The 15,151-nt window shown below is 50.2% G+C and overlaps 1 protein-coding gene across 5 annotated transcripts in view; it reads right to left on the bottom strand.

Annotated features, from left to right (window-relative positions):
- The window catches only part of Ampd3 (adenosine monophosphate deaminase 3), a 47,570-nt gene that overhangs the window by 17,809 nt on the left and 14,610 nt on the right, over positions 1-15,151 (bottom strand). For all 5 annotated transcript variants that reach the window (XM_087908567.1, XM_087908570.1, XM_087908568.1 and 2 more), the window contains exons 3-6: positions 7,510-7,714; positions 5,560-5,719; positions 3,021-3,240; positions 1,386-1,515 (exon numbers count right to left, since the gene is read on the bottom strand). In XM_087908567.1, coding sequence (XP_087764693.1) covers positions 1,386-1,515; positions 3,021-3,240; positions 5,560-5,719; positions 7,510-7,714 — 715 coding nt within the window. The remainder of the gene's footprint in view (positions 1-1,385; positions 1,516-3,020; positions 3,241-5,559; positions 5,720-7,509; positions 7,715-15,151) is intronic.

Below are 15,151 nucleotides of genomic sequence, written 5' to 3' on the forward strand. Positions count from 1 at the left end.
CAGTACCCAGCAGGAGGAGCAAGCACAGCCTCATTCAGCAGCTCTGGACTCATGTTTATGAACCAAGCAAGGTACCCAAAACCAGACCATTGTGCCATAGAGTAGGCACCAACCCCAGACTGCCAGGGAACACCGAGAATCATCTCTGCACTCTCCAGTCCCACACCGAGACTCTCTCCTACGTCATGGCTAAGGAGCAGCCCAGGGATAGTCTAGGCAGTGCAGGGATGGCCGCAGAACCATAAGAGAAGCACAGCCAGCTAGGCCAGCCCGGCCCCAAGCATGGGGAGACAGGCCCAAAACGCCCACGCCTGTGCAGGACAGGGCTGTGCTGGACTCAGCGAGGTGTTTCGCTGGACTGCCAGGATGTGCTGAGTTCCTACAGTAACTGAGATACCACCTGACTGAACACCAAAGATTCCCAGGGAAGGAACAGACAGTGGCTATTGTGTCTAGGTCTAACCATGACCTTTCACTTCTATCCAGGCATACATAGAGATGCCTTCCTAACCCATGTGCCCTACTCTAACTTCTGAAGTCTTTGTCTGGTCTGAGACTTCTGGCATTCTTATGATACCCATGGGTTTCCAAGGTTCAGAACCCTTGCATGGCCCTGCAGCCTCCCTTCCCTGCCTGGCTGACACCTAAGTTCCAGCCCCACCTGCTTGCCCTCTCTCTCCTTCCTTCCCCCTCTCCTGACTTCTGCAGGTGCCGCTCCCTCCGAGGGAATACCACTCTTTCCTTCCCCATGTCACACACCCTTCCCTGCTTAGTTCCGGCCTTTGCTTGAAAGCCGCTCCCCGCCCCATCTTAACAGCAGCATGATCCTGAGCCTCAGTGTATCCCACCTACCTGGAAGAAAGTTGAAAAGCTCTAGACACACACACCTGTCCTTGTTGCCACTCCTGCAGAAGGCAGAAGGTGCCAGAAACACTTGGCCATTCCATGGGTAGCAGAGGGGCAGAGACAGGAGCATCTCAGTGATTTACTTTAAAGGTCCTGACTCCAGAGGATGTAAACCCTCCACCTCCTAAGTTCAAATAAGTCTTAACAGCTTTCCCTCTGTGATGACCCTAACCCATTCATTACCTCAAAACCGCCAGACTTAACTGTTCAAACAATTAGCAAACTGTGTCCCGATGCTGGAGAAAGACACTTGCACCAACAGACGCACACACGGATATAGCGTGGAACCGTGGTGTCTGAGGATGCCGTTCACCAGTCTTCCTTCTACATTTGTGCCTCTTATCACACCAGGCTCCTCTGAGCCGAACAGCCGGGAGACATGGCGCTCACCCAGCTCCAGCCCTAAACAGACTCAGGGCATCATTCCCCGGACCCAGTGTAGGGCCAGGCAAGTGCCTCCAACACTGGAGGTGACGTACCTTTCTCACATTATAGAAGTCTCTGTGGGGGTTACTCTTCAGTTCCTTGAACTCTGACATCTCGTTTAACATCTCATGAAGGCTGAACTTGGATTCCAGAAAGTTCAGTCGCCGGTGACAATAGGTTTTCCTGCGAGTCAGTGAGAGATAGAGACCACAGTAAGAAGTCATATCAAATAGCAGTTTAGCGACCTCCAGAGAGGGTAGTGACCCCTGGGTGCAAAGGTCAGGCTCTGATAGGATGGAGGAGGAGAGCTAAGATGCTTCCAGCTTCTCTCAGACCTGCCCAGCATGCCTGTGCCATCTTGCCTGTGAGGGGGCAGCTAAGACACAGGAGGAAAGCACCAACTCTGGGACCCCATGCAGATTTCTGTTGTCTTACGTGTTTGGGGCAATTAGCGCAGGAAGAAGTGTCTGGTGCGTAGCTATGGAGACGGTAACACTCCAGACTGAAGTGCGCATTATGAGGCCAGTGTCTGACTGAGCAGCCCCGCCATTGTCCCCCTCACCTCACTGCTATGGCCAGATGTCTCCCCTACCCAGCTCAGGTGCCCAGTCACACAGACCTGAACACAATTCACACCTCCCTGTCTCCTCAGCATACCCAAACAGCAGCTGCCTTCAAATCTACCGCCCTAGGCCTTCACGGAGAGCCACTCTGTGGATCTAGAGAGATGGCTCAGTGGTTACGAGCACATATTGTTCTTGCAGAAGACCTGAGTTTGACTCCAAGTGTCCAAATCACGACTGCCTGTAACCAGCTCCAGAGGACCTGGCAGCTTCTGACCTCCTCAGATGCAGATATAGACATGTACATATAAATAAATGACAATGACGACATTTCTAGTGCCATCCTGCCACAGAGACGAGCCCTGGGGTGAGCACAGGGGTCTCCGGGTGGGAAAGGAAGGATAGTGTCCCTCTTTTCAGTGTCTGTCCCAAGAAGGTCTCTGCTTGATGGCTTCTCGGACAACAGTCACTGCCCATACCACTGGCCAAGGAAGGCTTTCCAGAAACTGTCCCTTCCTCTCTGGGGTGTTAGTCCCGGCCTCTGCTCAGTGAGGACCCAGAGCTAGCTGCCTGCCCTCCCCGTCCTGCTCTTTTCTCACAGACATTAGACCCACACCCTTCAGAGCAAAACTCACAATGCACTCTGGTGGCCCTTCACTTTTCCAAGACTTCTATTCCCAAGGCGCAGATAACTAACCCTTTACCATTCGTTGGTTAGCTCATATCCCTACTGGAAGAGAGCTACCAGCCCTGTCAACTCCTCCCAAGCCCTCAAACACGGATGGGGACACAAAGGGCCCAAGCTCACTGCATGCTACTTTCAAAACCACAGAAAGCCCAAGCGCTGAAGCGACAGTCTTTACTCCTCCCATGCTTGTCCTGGGCTGGCAGCTCTCTGCAGTGTTTCCTGGCCCGAGGAGAGGGTGACGGCTGTGTAAGAGACACAAGTAGCCACTGCACACGGAAGCTTCTGCATGCATGTATGCAGCGGGGCCAACAGAAACAACTCTAAGCCTGTGACTCCCCAAAAAAGGGAAATCCAGGATAGTTAGCATGCATCAAAGCCAGCTGCTCCTTCCCACAACACCCACACAATGAAAGGGGGAGTCGGGGTAACTGGCTTACGTGGGGCCATCGGTGATGAGCGCAAGAATATGGCTCATGTCCACGGTGTAGGTTTCCAGGTCAGGGTAGGGCAGGCTGTGAGGCTCCTGGCGTTCCAGCATCGTCTGGTTGTCATACACAAAAAGAATGCCTCCCTGCATGCGGACCAGGTAGCCCAGGTTGGGGGGCGCGTCATCCAGGCAATAAGGGTCTTCTTGGGGCAGTGGGGGAGGGTGGAAGTCTGCAAAACGGGATGAGGGATGGCCAAGTGACACTTCTGACCTTGTGCAGCCTGTCGACTTCCCTGGTCTGTTTGTCTGTGTGACTCTCACCACTGCATGAAATAATTGTCCTTCAGTCTGTCGACTTCCCTGGTCTGTTTGTATAACTCTCACCACTACGCGACTGTCCTTCACACACTGGGCATCAGAAGACAACCTGATTTGTGCTGTTGGCTGCTATGGTCCAGTCCCTAGAACAACCCTGTTCCAAAGCGGGCACATCAATGTGTGTGTGTGTGTGTGTGTGTGTGTGTGTGTGTGTGTGTGTGTGTGCATGTGCACATGTGCATAAGTGTATGTTCAGTTTAATTAAAATGAACTTCACATTCTTAGGCTTCCTTGGCCCCCAGGAATGCTTGTTTTATTTTATTTTTAGTTTTTAGAGCAGAATGACTGTGTGTTTTCCCAGTGAAAGAATGGATAACACTGGGAATGTCTGAGGGAAATAATTGCCCCCCCTTCCCACACTTTTTTCTGAGTCCGAGACAGACAAGGAATTAGACAGAAGCCACCCTGTCCCCCAAAGAGCAAAAGGAGCAGTGACCAGGCCCTTGTTCCTAACCACCCTGCATACCCTTATCCCCACCCTTCCATCCACTCCATCTCCTCACCCCCAGGAACTGCCCAGGATGGAGTTGCTTGCCCAGCAGGGAGCTGGTTTGAGTGAGCCCAACCCAAGCAGTAAAACCCTTCACTATTTCCTCTTTGCCTCTCTGATCCTGACTCCTCGCCTAAGACACCCCTTGCTTACCCAGCAGGCTGCTGTGAGGGCCATAAAAGCATAGGGAGGAAGCTGCTTTATAAGCAGGTGTGCCCTATACAGGATCACAGGGCCTTGTATACGGTGACGTGACTTAATGATCTTTCTTTTGACTTTAGGATTGTACAGAAGTGTGTCTGTCACCCAGCAAAACACTCAGTGAGTTACATGGGATATTAGCACTTTGTTACTAAGTAGGTTGATGATTTTGCTCAACTATAGGTTCACAGAAATGTTCTGAGTATGGGTAATGTAAGTTGGATATATTGAATGTATTTTCAACTTAGGACATTTTCAGCTTCTGGTTGGTTTCCTGGGCACACAATCATCAGCAGTCGAAAGCTTTCTCATTAGTCTCTGAGTTCTTGGACTCCTAATCAGCTGTCTCGGTCGGGGAATAAACACAGCAAGTCAGCCAGCACCTTGTAGACCAGTCGCCTGCCAGGCAGGAGAAGCCTTGGCAACTGATTGGAAGACGCACCCGGGGCCCAGGGCAAGGTGTCCTGCCTCAGACTCTGGAACAGGATGACCCCGAGCTGTGATGACCACAGAGAAAGCAGAACACACCCGAGCAGGATGCTGTGGCACATCAGGCACAGGCAGAGCCAGCCCAAGAACCTCTAGATAGCGCTAGGATTGTGGAAGGGGCCTGTGTTAGTTAGAAGGCCTTGTGAAGTCACAGCCCACCCACCCAGAGATGGTGTCACCTCACCACACTCATGCCCAGAACACAAGGGCCTTCTGTCATGTAAAGCACACATCTGCCAGTCATTCCCACCTGGCTCCAGAGACAGACAGGGAAATAGCTGTGGGAAGGCTGAGATTTACCCAGGCCCCTCCCTGGTGGGAATGGATGTTCAACACAGAAGTGGGCCAGAAACAGGGACAACCTAGCAGCGGTTACCCCTAAGGCAGCCAGGGTACTGGCCTGGATGTAATCCCCAGGCCCTCATCGGCTCCCTGTCCCTGGATCTCAAGGGTGAGGGTCCCCATGCCCTTGTTTTGGTGACTTCAGTCCCAGACTGTGCTGCTCCTAGGTCACTCACTACATCAGGAAGATACCCCACCCTTTCTCAACCCCCTTCCCTAAAGTTGGCCGCATAAATGTGGTTGGCACTTATGGAATATTCTAGATGCCAGATCTGCCCTAAACACTTGACACACACTCACACAATCTCACCCAGGGAGGCAGCTTTGCTGGCATTCCATTATTTTTCAGACCGCAAAACTGAAATTTAGAGGAGTCCTTTGCTCCAGGTCCAAGAAATTGGCACGATCCAGACATGAGCCCACGTATGTTTCACTTCACAGCCTGCTTCCTCTGCCCAGGGGCACATGGGTTCTGTGTCTCATCCCACCCAACCCATCCTGTGCTGACCATTTGATTGTCTTAAACACATCAGGAGCCCCACCCAAAAGAACATCACCAGTAGACAAATTCTCAATCAATAAAAAGCCCCAACCAACTCATGGGTCAGGCCCCCACAAAAGGATCCCACTAGCTCCCAAGACACCATACCTGGAAGACCCTCTTCCAAAGGCACACTTTCCCCCTGATGAGCCAGGTACTGGGCTGTGGTCCGTGGGAAACGGTGGTAGGCAAGCCGTGCATACTTCTCCCGGATCATCAGGGCCTTGGCCAGGCTCTTGGCTGCCTGTTCATAGTCTTCTACGGTGATCTGCAACAAGAAGGCATGCGAGAACGGTCTGCCCACAAGCCAGAAAATCCACAGATCCCCAGATGTTAAAAGCAAAACATCTATGTTCTCAGGCTGCTGCTCTACCAACCCCGAGCTGTCAGTCAATCTGGCAACCACTCAACATCACGTACTGAACACTGAGTGTTTCCGTAGGTTTCGTTTTGTTTCTTAACTAGGGAAACTGGGCCCAGAAAGAATCCATCGCTGCCAGGAGGTTACAAAGTCAAACTTCAGACCCTGGTCTGACTGATCCTCAAAGCCCCAGGAGGCTCTCCTCACACTTGGAGATGTGCGAGACCTCTGCCTTCCCAGACTCCATTACCCTAGTCACTCAGTGAGGACAAATGTCACCGAAGTCTGAATTTGCTTGATGAGCTGCAGATGACAGGCATGACAGGAGGGCAGGGACACCGAAAGCGGGGGGGGGGGGGGGAGGGCAGGAAGCTGGAGCAGCACAGTGAGGGAGGCTGGGCCTGCACTGACCCTCTCTGCTTCACAGTGAGGGAGGATGGGCCTGGACCACCCCTCCTCTGCTCCTCAGCATCACCAGTTTGACCGAAATGTCAATCTACAGACGTCTGTGTGCCTGTCATCCAAGACCTTGATATTTGCGTTTCTCCCCCTTGCTTCAGATGCCCTTCAGGGCGGATAATAAAGTGTCATGAGCACATTGCCCTCTGGTCTCTCTCGCCCTGCTCTGTCATCAGAGGAAAGCAGTTAGCCTATGTCTTCCTTATTCATTTCACCAAACCTGACTCCTTGATTTTTAAAGTGGAAGCAGCTCCCTTTCTGTCTCAGATACCCACACAAGGGTGTATTCATTCCCCTCTGCGCCTTCCAGGGGGCTGGCTCAGAGCAGCCACGGGGCAGGACAACAGAAGGATGCCCTAACAAGGGGTTCAGGAGGCAGCCAAGGAGATGAGAGAAGGGGCAGGGTTACTGGGGAGGAACAGCCACTAGCCAAGCTGGTGGGCCCGCCCAGTTGCTAGCCCCCGACCTTCTGGGTACCAGGATCAGCAAGGTCACTGAGCCTCTCATAGGCTCCTAGCTCTCTAGATATGCACAGGGAAGGAAGGCAAAGGACGGCAACCGTGCACACGCCTGTGCTCTTTCAGCATGCATTCAGTCCACGTCTATCCTCTCGTCTATTACTCCGCCCACATGTGTGAGGTAGACAAGCCCTGGCCAGGAGTTGGCAGAGCCGCAGTCTGGCCAAAAAAGAACTGCATTAGTTCCCATCTAAATTCCCATCCCAAGTAGTCAATACACATGTGGTACAGCTGCACAGTGGAAGGCTATGTACTCATAACGAAGAACAAAGATGCTCTTTCATAAATTAATAAATCAATACAGTATCATCTCTAATGAATAGAAAAAACATATTTTCTCATCGAGAGCCTCTCTTGCTAGTTGAGGGATTCCTAACCTGTATTTAAAGATACTGACCTAAGCACGTAAGAGCTAATTTTACACAAGCCAGCACCGTCACATAGTCTCCCCTAGACACTGGGAATGTTGACGGGTCTAGTTGCACCCTTCTCACAGGACAGATTTCTGGGCTGGGGAACACACAGAACTAACTGGGCACAGCCACAGCATGGCAGCCTGCAGCCCTAAGTTTTGCACCCAAGGGTGGGACAGTTCCTGAGACATGTCCACATTCTAGAGTCTCCACTAAGGCCTTCCTTCTCTTCAGGTTCCTGGGCCCCTTTCCACAACCTTCCAGACACACATACTGGGCCAGGTTTCAAGGGAGGGTATGGCCTTACCCCCGCACAGTAATCTCCACTGATAGTGACCCGCTGGTACTCAGGCATGGCATAGGGTGTTGGCCCAGGCTTGGAAGCAGCTCCAGGGACCAGAGGGGTTGCAGGAGACATGGTCGGACTGACGCTTGGAGGGCCCTTCCAGTCTTGTTGTGTTGGCATCTGCAGGGACAGAGACTGCGACCGGATCATCTTGAAACTCTTCTTTCTAAGAGCCAAGGACACAGGACAGGGGAGACATCAGCTGAGAACAGGGAGAGTCTCAGGAGGCAGGAAACCCTGCTGCCTTCAGTCACGGGTGGGCTAGGGAGATGCTCAGTCATGAAGCACTTGCTGTACATGAGGACCTGGGTTTGGAGCCCCAGCATCCCCATAAGAGCTGGGCATCACTGCGGGCATCAGTGACCCAGCACAGGTAGACAGGGGGTGGGGGTGGGTGGAGGGGCTCTCTGGTCAGTTGACCTAAGTTCAATGAAGAGACTGTCTCAAAAAATAAGGAGGCACTCAATAAAGGACAATATCAACCTCTGACCTCCACACTTGCACCTGTACACGCACAAGTTTCCGGTTGCTTGTGACTTCCTCTATCCAGCCCTCCAGATACTGCATCTATGGTCATGCATCACTGCTGTGGATGGAGTTGCCGGGACTCATGGCACATGACATCGGGTCAATGTGACAGGGAACAGACAGACACAGACCGCACTGCTGGGGCTCCAGGACCACAGTGCACAGACACGAGGGAGACACCGGGTCAAGGTGCGGACAGCACACTCTCTTCAAATAAGTCAAGCTCTAAGCCCTGACAAATGAAGTCTCCAGGAAGATAGCGGACAGGTTCGCAAAGACACCACATTGTATTTTCGCTACAAATTTGGGCACAGGAACCAGAAGGGGTGGGAGGAATCAATATGTCCGCCTCCTTGGTTAGGGCCCCAAGACAGAGGGGCCCTATGGGAAATCACACACCAAGGCAGCTGCTTTCTCCAGCCGTTAGCCAGCTGTTTGCCATCCTGGCAGCAGCTGGAGCTGGTACAGACCTTCATGCTGTCGGCGAGAAACCGACCAGCACCAGTGTGAGGCCTGGACCCCGGACCTCCGGTTCTGGCACAGAAAGACGAATCCTCAAGGCTGGTTTATAATGCTGCAAGTTCATGGTTACTTGTGAGTCTGATTTGTGTTGACTTGACTTCCTTTGTTAACCAAATCAAAAATGTTTCAGTTGGCATCACTCCAACTCCTGGGATCCTCGGGGAGGAAATGACTCAGCACTGGGATAATGCCCGCCGCACAGCTGGGCTAGCCCTCTGGAACCATAAGCAAGTCCCCGATTAAACATTTGCTTCTCTAAGCTGTCTTGGTCATGGTGTCACCTCGCAGCAATAGAAAAGTAACTAAGACATCCCAGTGACCATGGGTGTGGAAAGCCAGTCCTTCGCAAGTGGGACCATGCCCACCCAGAAGTAGTCAGCTTCCTGCTGGCACCATCTGGGTCTCCTCTCTGCTCAACCTTCCAGAACCCAGCTCACCCCACTTGCCATGGACCTCTCTGGCTCTCACTTGTCTACACTAAGGACCTATGTTCGCACCTCCCTGAGACAAGGCTGTTTAAAGCTAAGAGATGGAACTGACCCGTTCTCAGGAAGTGCCTCTCCGGGGCTCCCATGGCTGACAAATCAGGCTGCTTCAGGAACCTCAACTAGAACACCAAGGAACCCCGGGTTTCCCTTGGCCTGCTATGCTTCACCTGGAACTGAGCCAACATCCTCCACCAAGGGAGACAGATGCCAGTGTGGGCCAGTCAGCCACTCCTGGGTGTCAGATGCACCCTGAGCACAGAGGCTCCCTTATAGGCATCTTCTGGACATCTTGACTCTGCTCAGCTCATCCCATGAGACTCCAGTTTCTGTGTCACACACACACACACACCTGTCAATCACTGCTTCATCTCTACACCAACACCATCCTCCTATGCCTCAGTCTAGCCTGGGGTCTGGCCCACCCATGGAGAAGCAATGGGTAACTTCTTAGGTGAGCAACAGGTAAGAAAGATTAAAAAAAAAGCAGTCTAGAAAACTAAGCCAAGAACCTACCAGGCTTCGCCTATAAACTCCCCAATAGGAATGAATACATCTGTCCATTGAGGAAGCCAGTGCCCACCAGTTGGTACCCAGAGAACTCTCCTTGCCCATATTCACTGTGGCTCCAGCCAGATTGTCACACACGGGTGGTGATATGACTCAGTTGATAGAGTACTTCCCTAGAATTCATCAAAGTCCTGAGTTTAATCCCCAATACTACATAAATCAGGCACGGCGACACACACCTATAATCAAAGCAATCCAGGGGTAGGAATAGAAGGATCAGAGTTAAAGGACATTGTATGGTAGTCAGCAAGTTCAAGGACAGCCTGGACTACCTGAGACAGACCGTCATACAAAAATGTCCACAGGCTGAGAGTTCACACTTACAAGTCCAGGACCACCTACTCAAGACTACCATCCTGGAGAGGGCAGAGTGGGGGATGGAATCACCATCGACTAATCACTGAGCTGGCGTCTGGAGGTAGAAAAGCTATTGTGTACTGCTATATAATCCATCGCCATAGACTTGACAACTTGAACCAATGCCCATTTGTGACTCCCCAGTCCTGTTCGTGAGAAGGTCAACTGGGATTGGCAAGGTCTCCAAGCTCAGGCTATCCAAAGGTCAAAACAGACATTAGCTGCATTGGGCTTTCTTGGAAGAATCCTCTTCTAAGATCAGTCCGATTGTTGGCAGAATTCAATTCTGCATGACCGTGAAGACTGAGATCCCCAGTTCCCTGGTGACTTGGTCAGAGGTCACCTTGGCCCCTGCAGACCTCACTCTGATCCTCGAGGAGAGCTCTGTCTTCAGTCAGGAAACTCCTAAGCGTTCTGTGTTCCCAGTCTCTCTGACTTCCCCCTCTGTGCTTAACCTGGACAAGCATTGTTTTGACAGCCTTTGTAATTAAATCCAGTCCACTGACAACCTCCCCACCTTCACGTCACGTGATGTCTTTTCTGCGGGCAACCACAGGAGTGACAGCTTAGTGCTCCGAGTCTGGAGATCAGAGCGCGACATCTTGGCCAAGAGAGACATTGAAAAAATTCTGCCTATGGGATGTGGAGAGATGGCCCAAGGATAAAGTGACTGCCACACAATCGTGAAGAGTTCAGGTCCCAGCACCCTCACACAATCTGGGAGTTGGTGAAACATGCTTGTCTCAGCCCTGGGAGGCAAAAATAGATGAATCCTGGGGGTTGAGTCTAGGGGCAGTAAGAGTCACTGTCTTAAAAATAAACAAAAAAAATGGCAGAGAGCCACAAAGGAAGACACCTGACAAAGACCTCTGGCCTCTACACATATACACACAAGAATAATTAATTGATTGATTAGTTCTGCCTACAATAGACTATAGACTTGTCTACTAGTATCTACACATGTGTGTACGTGGGTGTGTGCACATATGCCATGCACACACTCTTTCCTCACAAGGCTGTATGAGTCCTACATGTGCCACAATAACAACAAGTCCCACAGACGTACCAAAAGCTTCAACAGACATAGAGAACCATAGGGTCGGTCACGGGAAGACTTGGAAGACTATGCACCCAGCCCTTCATTTCTGAAACATCAACATTTAACGAGCATTTACCAAACACCTGTTCCTGGCTAGGCCGATTCAAGATATACAAACACTCACAGAGTCAAACAAAGTGTGACCTGTTGTCACTGATATAAAGCACTTCATTGCCAGGGACTTAACTGTCTGTCCACAGCCCACCTGTTATGCCTTGTGTTAGCCTCTAGGGTGCCAGGGTTAGCCAACCCACTCTGGCACTGCTGGCCTGCTCCTTCCTTCCTCCAGCCACATGGCAGAAATACCCTGCTTGCCAAGGAGCTGGCAGGGTGAGCCACTGTGCAGGCACCAATTCCATACCAAGTCTGAGGCCTGGGCTTGGGAACAGCTTTATCTTCATGGGCCACAGGGAGCTTCTTGCTGGCCAGGCTCTTAAGACAACAGGGTAAGCTGGTACATTATCCCCAGTACCTGTCTAGTGTCCCCACCTGGGCTACAGCCCTAGGCTATCCCTGCCATTCATCAGGTCCCCACTCCTCCTCTGCCCATTCCTATAACAAAGCCTTCCCATAACATCTGATTCACATACTACACCCAAGTCCAGAAGTCTGTCTGCATGGAGGGTCTTCTCAGAGCCGTCCAAAGCCTCTGCTCCTGTGCATCCGTCCAAGACCAGCTAGCCACGTAGAAGAATCAAAGCAAAGTGCTCACCAAGCCCTCAGAAATGCAGTGAAACAAGGGGCCACTCATGACCCCTCTTTCTAAACCTCTGAGGTCCTGGGTAATGACAGGTACATCAAACAGAACCCCAGATTCTATGGGTTTGCTAGGATCACAGAGATGGGCCCGGAAAGTTGGACAAATGTTCATCATGCAATGTGGTCATGTCATTGGGTATTTTGGGATCCCAGAGGAGACACCTAATCCAGACTGGGCATGGGAACAATGGAGCAACAGGGACAGTGGAAGAAAGAGGGGGCATCTCAGAAAGGCAGGCTTTGGGGGTTCATTCCTGCAGCATACCCGTTCATTCCAGTAGTCCCTGCACCTCCAGATGGAAAGCAATACTCTAAATCCTGGAGGCAGCGGCCAGCAAAGAATGGCTAATATCACGCTCTGCATGCCATTGAGTGGGACAGGTTTCTGCACTCCACAGACTCAGCTGCGCTGGACGCTTATCGTGGTCACTGAACTGTTCCACATGGAAATGAGACCCTTGGTGTAAGGAGAGGAGCAACTGAAAAGCTGGCGCATGCTGTGTGCCTGATGCCAGAGATCCCAGCCTAAGTGGGGAAGCCATGGAAACAGCTGGCCATGGGGCATGCTGCGTGCTAACTGCCCTAAGGGGCATCTACAGACAGTGTCTAGGAGCAGGGGTGGAGGCTGCTCGTTCGGCGGACATGGCCAAGTGACCAGCAGCCTGACGAAGAGGGTGAGTGTGCAAGTTTTCCACACTCAGAAGCCTATATGATGTACAGAGACTCACAACCCCTCCTTCCTTATTTGTCTTAGGTCCCTCTTGGTCACCGGAAGGCTACTTTTTGTCCTCCTTTCCCAGCCTGACCAAGCACAGCCCCCTTTTGTCTCAACACTATCCTCCAGCCTCAACACTCTTTTCCCAGCCCTGCCCAACTGTCTTTCTTCCTGAAAGACCCCAGTGGTCAGAGTGAAATAGCCCTTACTGCAACTTATTTAGTTAGCTACGTTATAAGTATGTATATGCATGCTTGCTGTATGTATATGTGTGATGTAGGTATGCACATGCATGTGTGTGCTCTTGTGGAAGCCAGAAGTCAACATCAGTTGTCCTCCTTCGTGGATCTCCACCTTAGCTTTTGAGATAGAGTCTCTCTCACTGAACCTGGAGAACCAGCTAGACTGGCTGGCCAGCAAAGCCAGGGATCCTCCTGCCTCTACCCTTGCAGATCTGTGACTGGAGGTGCACACAGTTATGCCCACCTTCTTCATATAGGTTCCAAGGGTCAAACTCAGGGCCTCCGGCTTCAACAGCAGGCACTTAAAAATGATGCCATCTTCCCAGCCCCCTTTTACTGCCTTTTATAGTAAATATTACAATCTCTGTTCTTCAGTGTAAACGCAGATGAATTGGATGTTTCAAATAAAGCATTGTCAATAACTGTGATCTAAAAATTATGGACTCTGGTTTAGTAAGCTTTATAAGACAAAATAATTTAATGGCACTTCAGCTGTACTACGATCGATTTATAACAAAATCCCATTTATCGATTTTACTCAAAACATTCTCTGGGAGGCAGCTGTTCTAAAGAGCCAAATGCTTCTCCTAAGCCTTCCCCCTTCGTGTCCTGATTCTTCAAAAATAATTAATTGTACAAGGCATTCTTCAGTGAAATTCCTAAATCCTGAGCTGTTGGTCAGGGCATGCAGGACATCATTTAAATTTCTCCCTGGCTGACTCAGGTCATTCTCATGTTATCCAGTCATGATCTTAGCAACATTGTGTCCCTAGACTTCAAGGTGTCCAGTCCTTGTATCCATTTTCATAACCACTGTCTCCCCCCTCCCTGCTGAGTACCAAACAAAACAGTAACAAAAGCAGGGAGATGCTCCCAGCATCATGCTCGCTTATCATGGGTATTAGTTCATTTCATTTGTTTAATTCTCCCGAGGAAGGTCCTTTGATCATATTCTTGTTACAAACCAAGAGACAGGCTCAGGCCACTAAAATCCACATTCCTAATTTTCTTATTCAAATCTTCCGTGATACTGAACAGCAAGATAGACATGCTTCTTAGAACATGTTCTAAAATAAGGAGAGAAGAGATGGGAGGGTCTAAGAGGTGACAGGCCAAAGGCATCAGTTTTCTTCTGGGAATGATCTCAAAGTTCAAAGCCTGGACACGGTGGTTCATATCTGTAATCCCCATACTCAAAAGGCTGAGACAGAAGGACCATAGACCAAGGCCAGTGTGGGTCTCATAGCAAGACACCCCACTCTCTTTCATTTATTCATATATATACATATATGTATGAATGTATATATATATTGTATATATAGTATATATACTATTGTTTATGCATACATGCACACACACATAATTAAAGCTAGGCTTTAATTACAGCAGGGGATGCTGGGGCAGGCTGAGGAAGAAGGATTGTCATGAGTTTGAAGTCAGCCTGGGTTGTATAACCAAACCAACCAGGGATTCAGAGCAAAGCCCTGTATTAAATAAACAAAGCTAATTAATTAAATTAAGTGTAAATAATAATAATAATAATATATTCTCAAACTGATCACAATACTGGTGACATTAGAGTAAATACACTCAAACCCAGTGAATTACACACATGGTAAGTGGACAGATTGAATGGCACATGCGTGATCTCAGGACAGCTGTAAAAGAAAAAGAGGGAAAGGCAGAAAGAGAAAGAGGAGAGATAGAAGCACTCTCCCTGCACACAGGTTGCTCAGACATTTTCCATGTTGTCCTTAAAGTTGGCTGAGTTCCAGTGCATGCGTTAGTAGGATGTGAACTCTGATAGTGTTGGGGTCAGGTGAGGTTAAGAATGAAATTCTGGTCAGCACTTTAGCCAGTGCTGGGTCAAAGACGTCTAGAATCTGACCAAGTGGTTTATTGTTTTTATACATTTAAGCACAGTAGAATTGGGGGAAAGGTCTCCTGGTGACAGTTATCACAACAAAGCTTCAGGACGGCTACATCGGAAGTCCCTTGCAAAGTACGTCCCGGTAGCAAAGCGCCTGTAACCTTTAGTGTAAGAGTAAGTTCTACTAGGGAAAAGGACAAGATCTCCGGAGTAAATTGGGAGTGTGGGAGTCAGGGAGAGGGTAGAAGGGGAGAGGGAAGGAAGGAAGCGGAGTGGAGAAAAATGTATAGCTCAATAAAAACATTAAGAAAGAAAAAAATCCAAAAAAAAGGAAAGAATGAGTTCTACTGACTGAGAAACAGTGCTCTGGCATCCGGCCCTAGGAGGAAGGGTTTGAAGACGGGTTCTACTAATGGAGAATGCAGAGTACCTGGAGCCTCTTAAGGACGAGTTGGT

The sequence above is a fragment of the Myodes glareolus genome, chromosome 7, assembly GCF_982192425.1.
Source record: "Myodes glareolus chromosome 7, mMyoGla1.1, whole genome shotgun sequence".
Lineage (NCBI taxonomy): Eukaryota > Metazoa > Chordata > Mammalia > Rodentia > Cricetidae > Myodes > Myodes glareolus.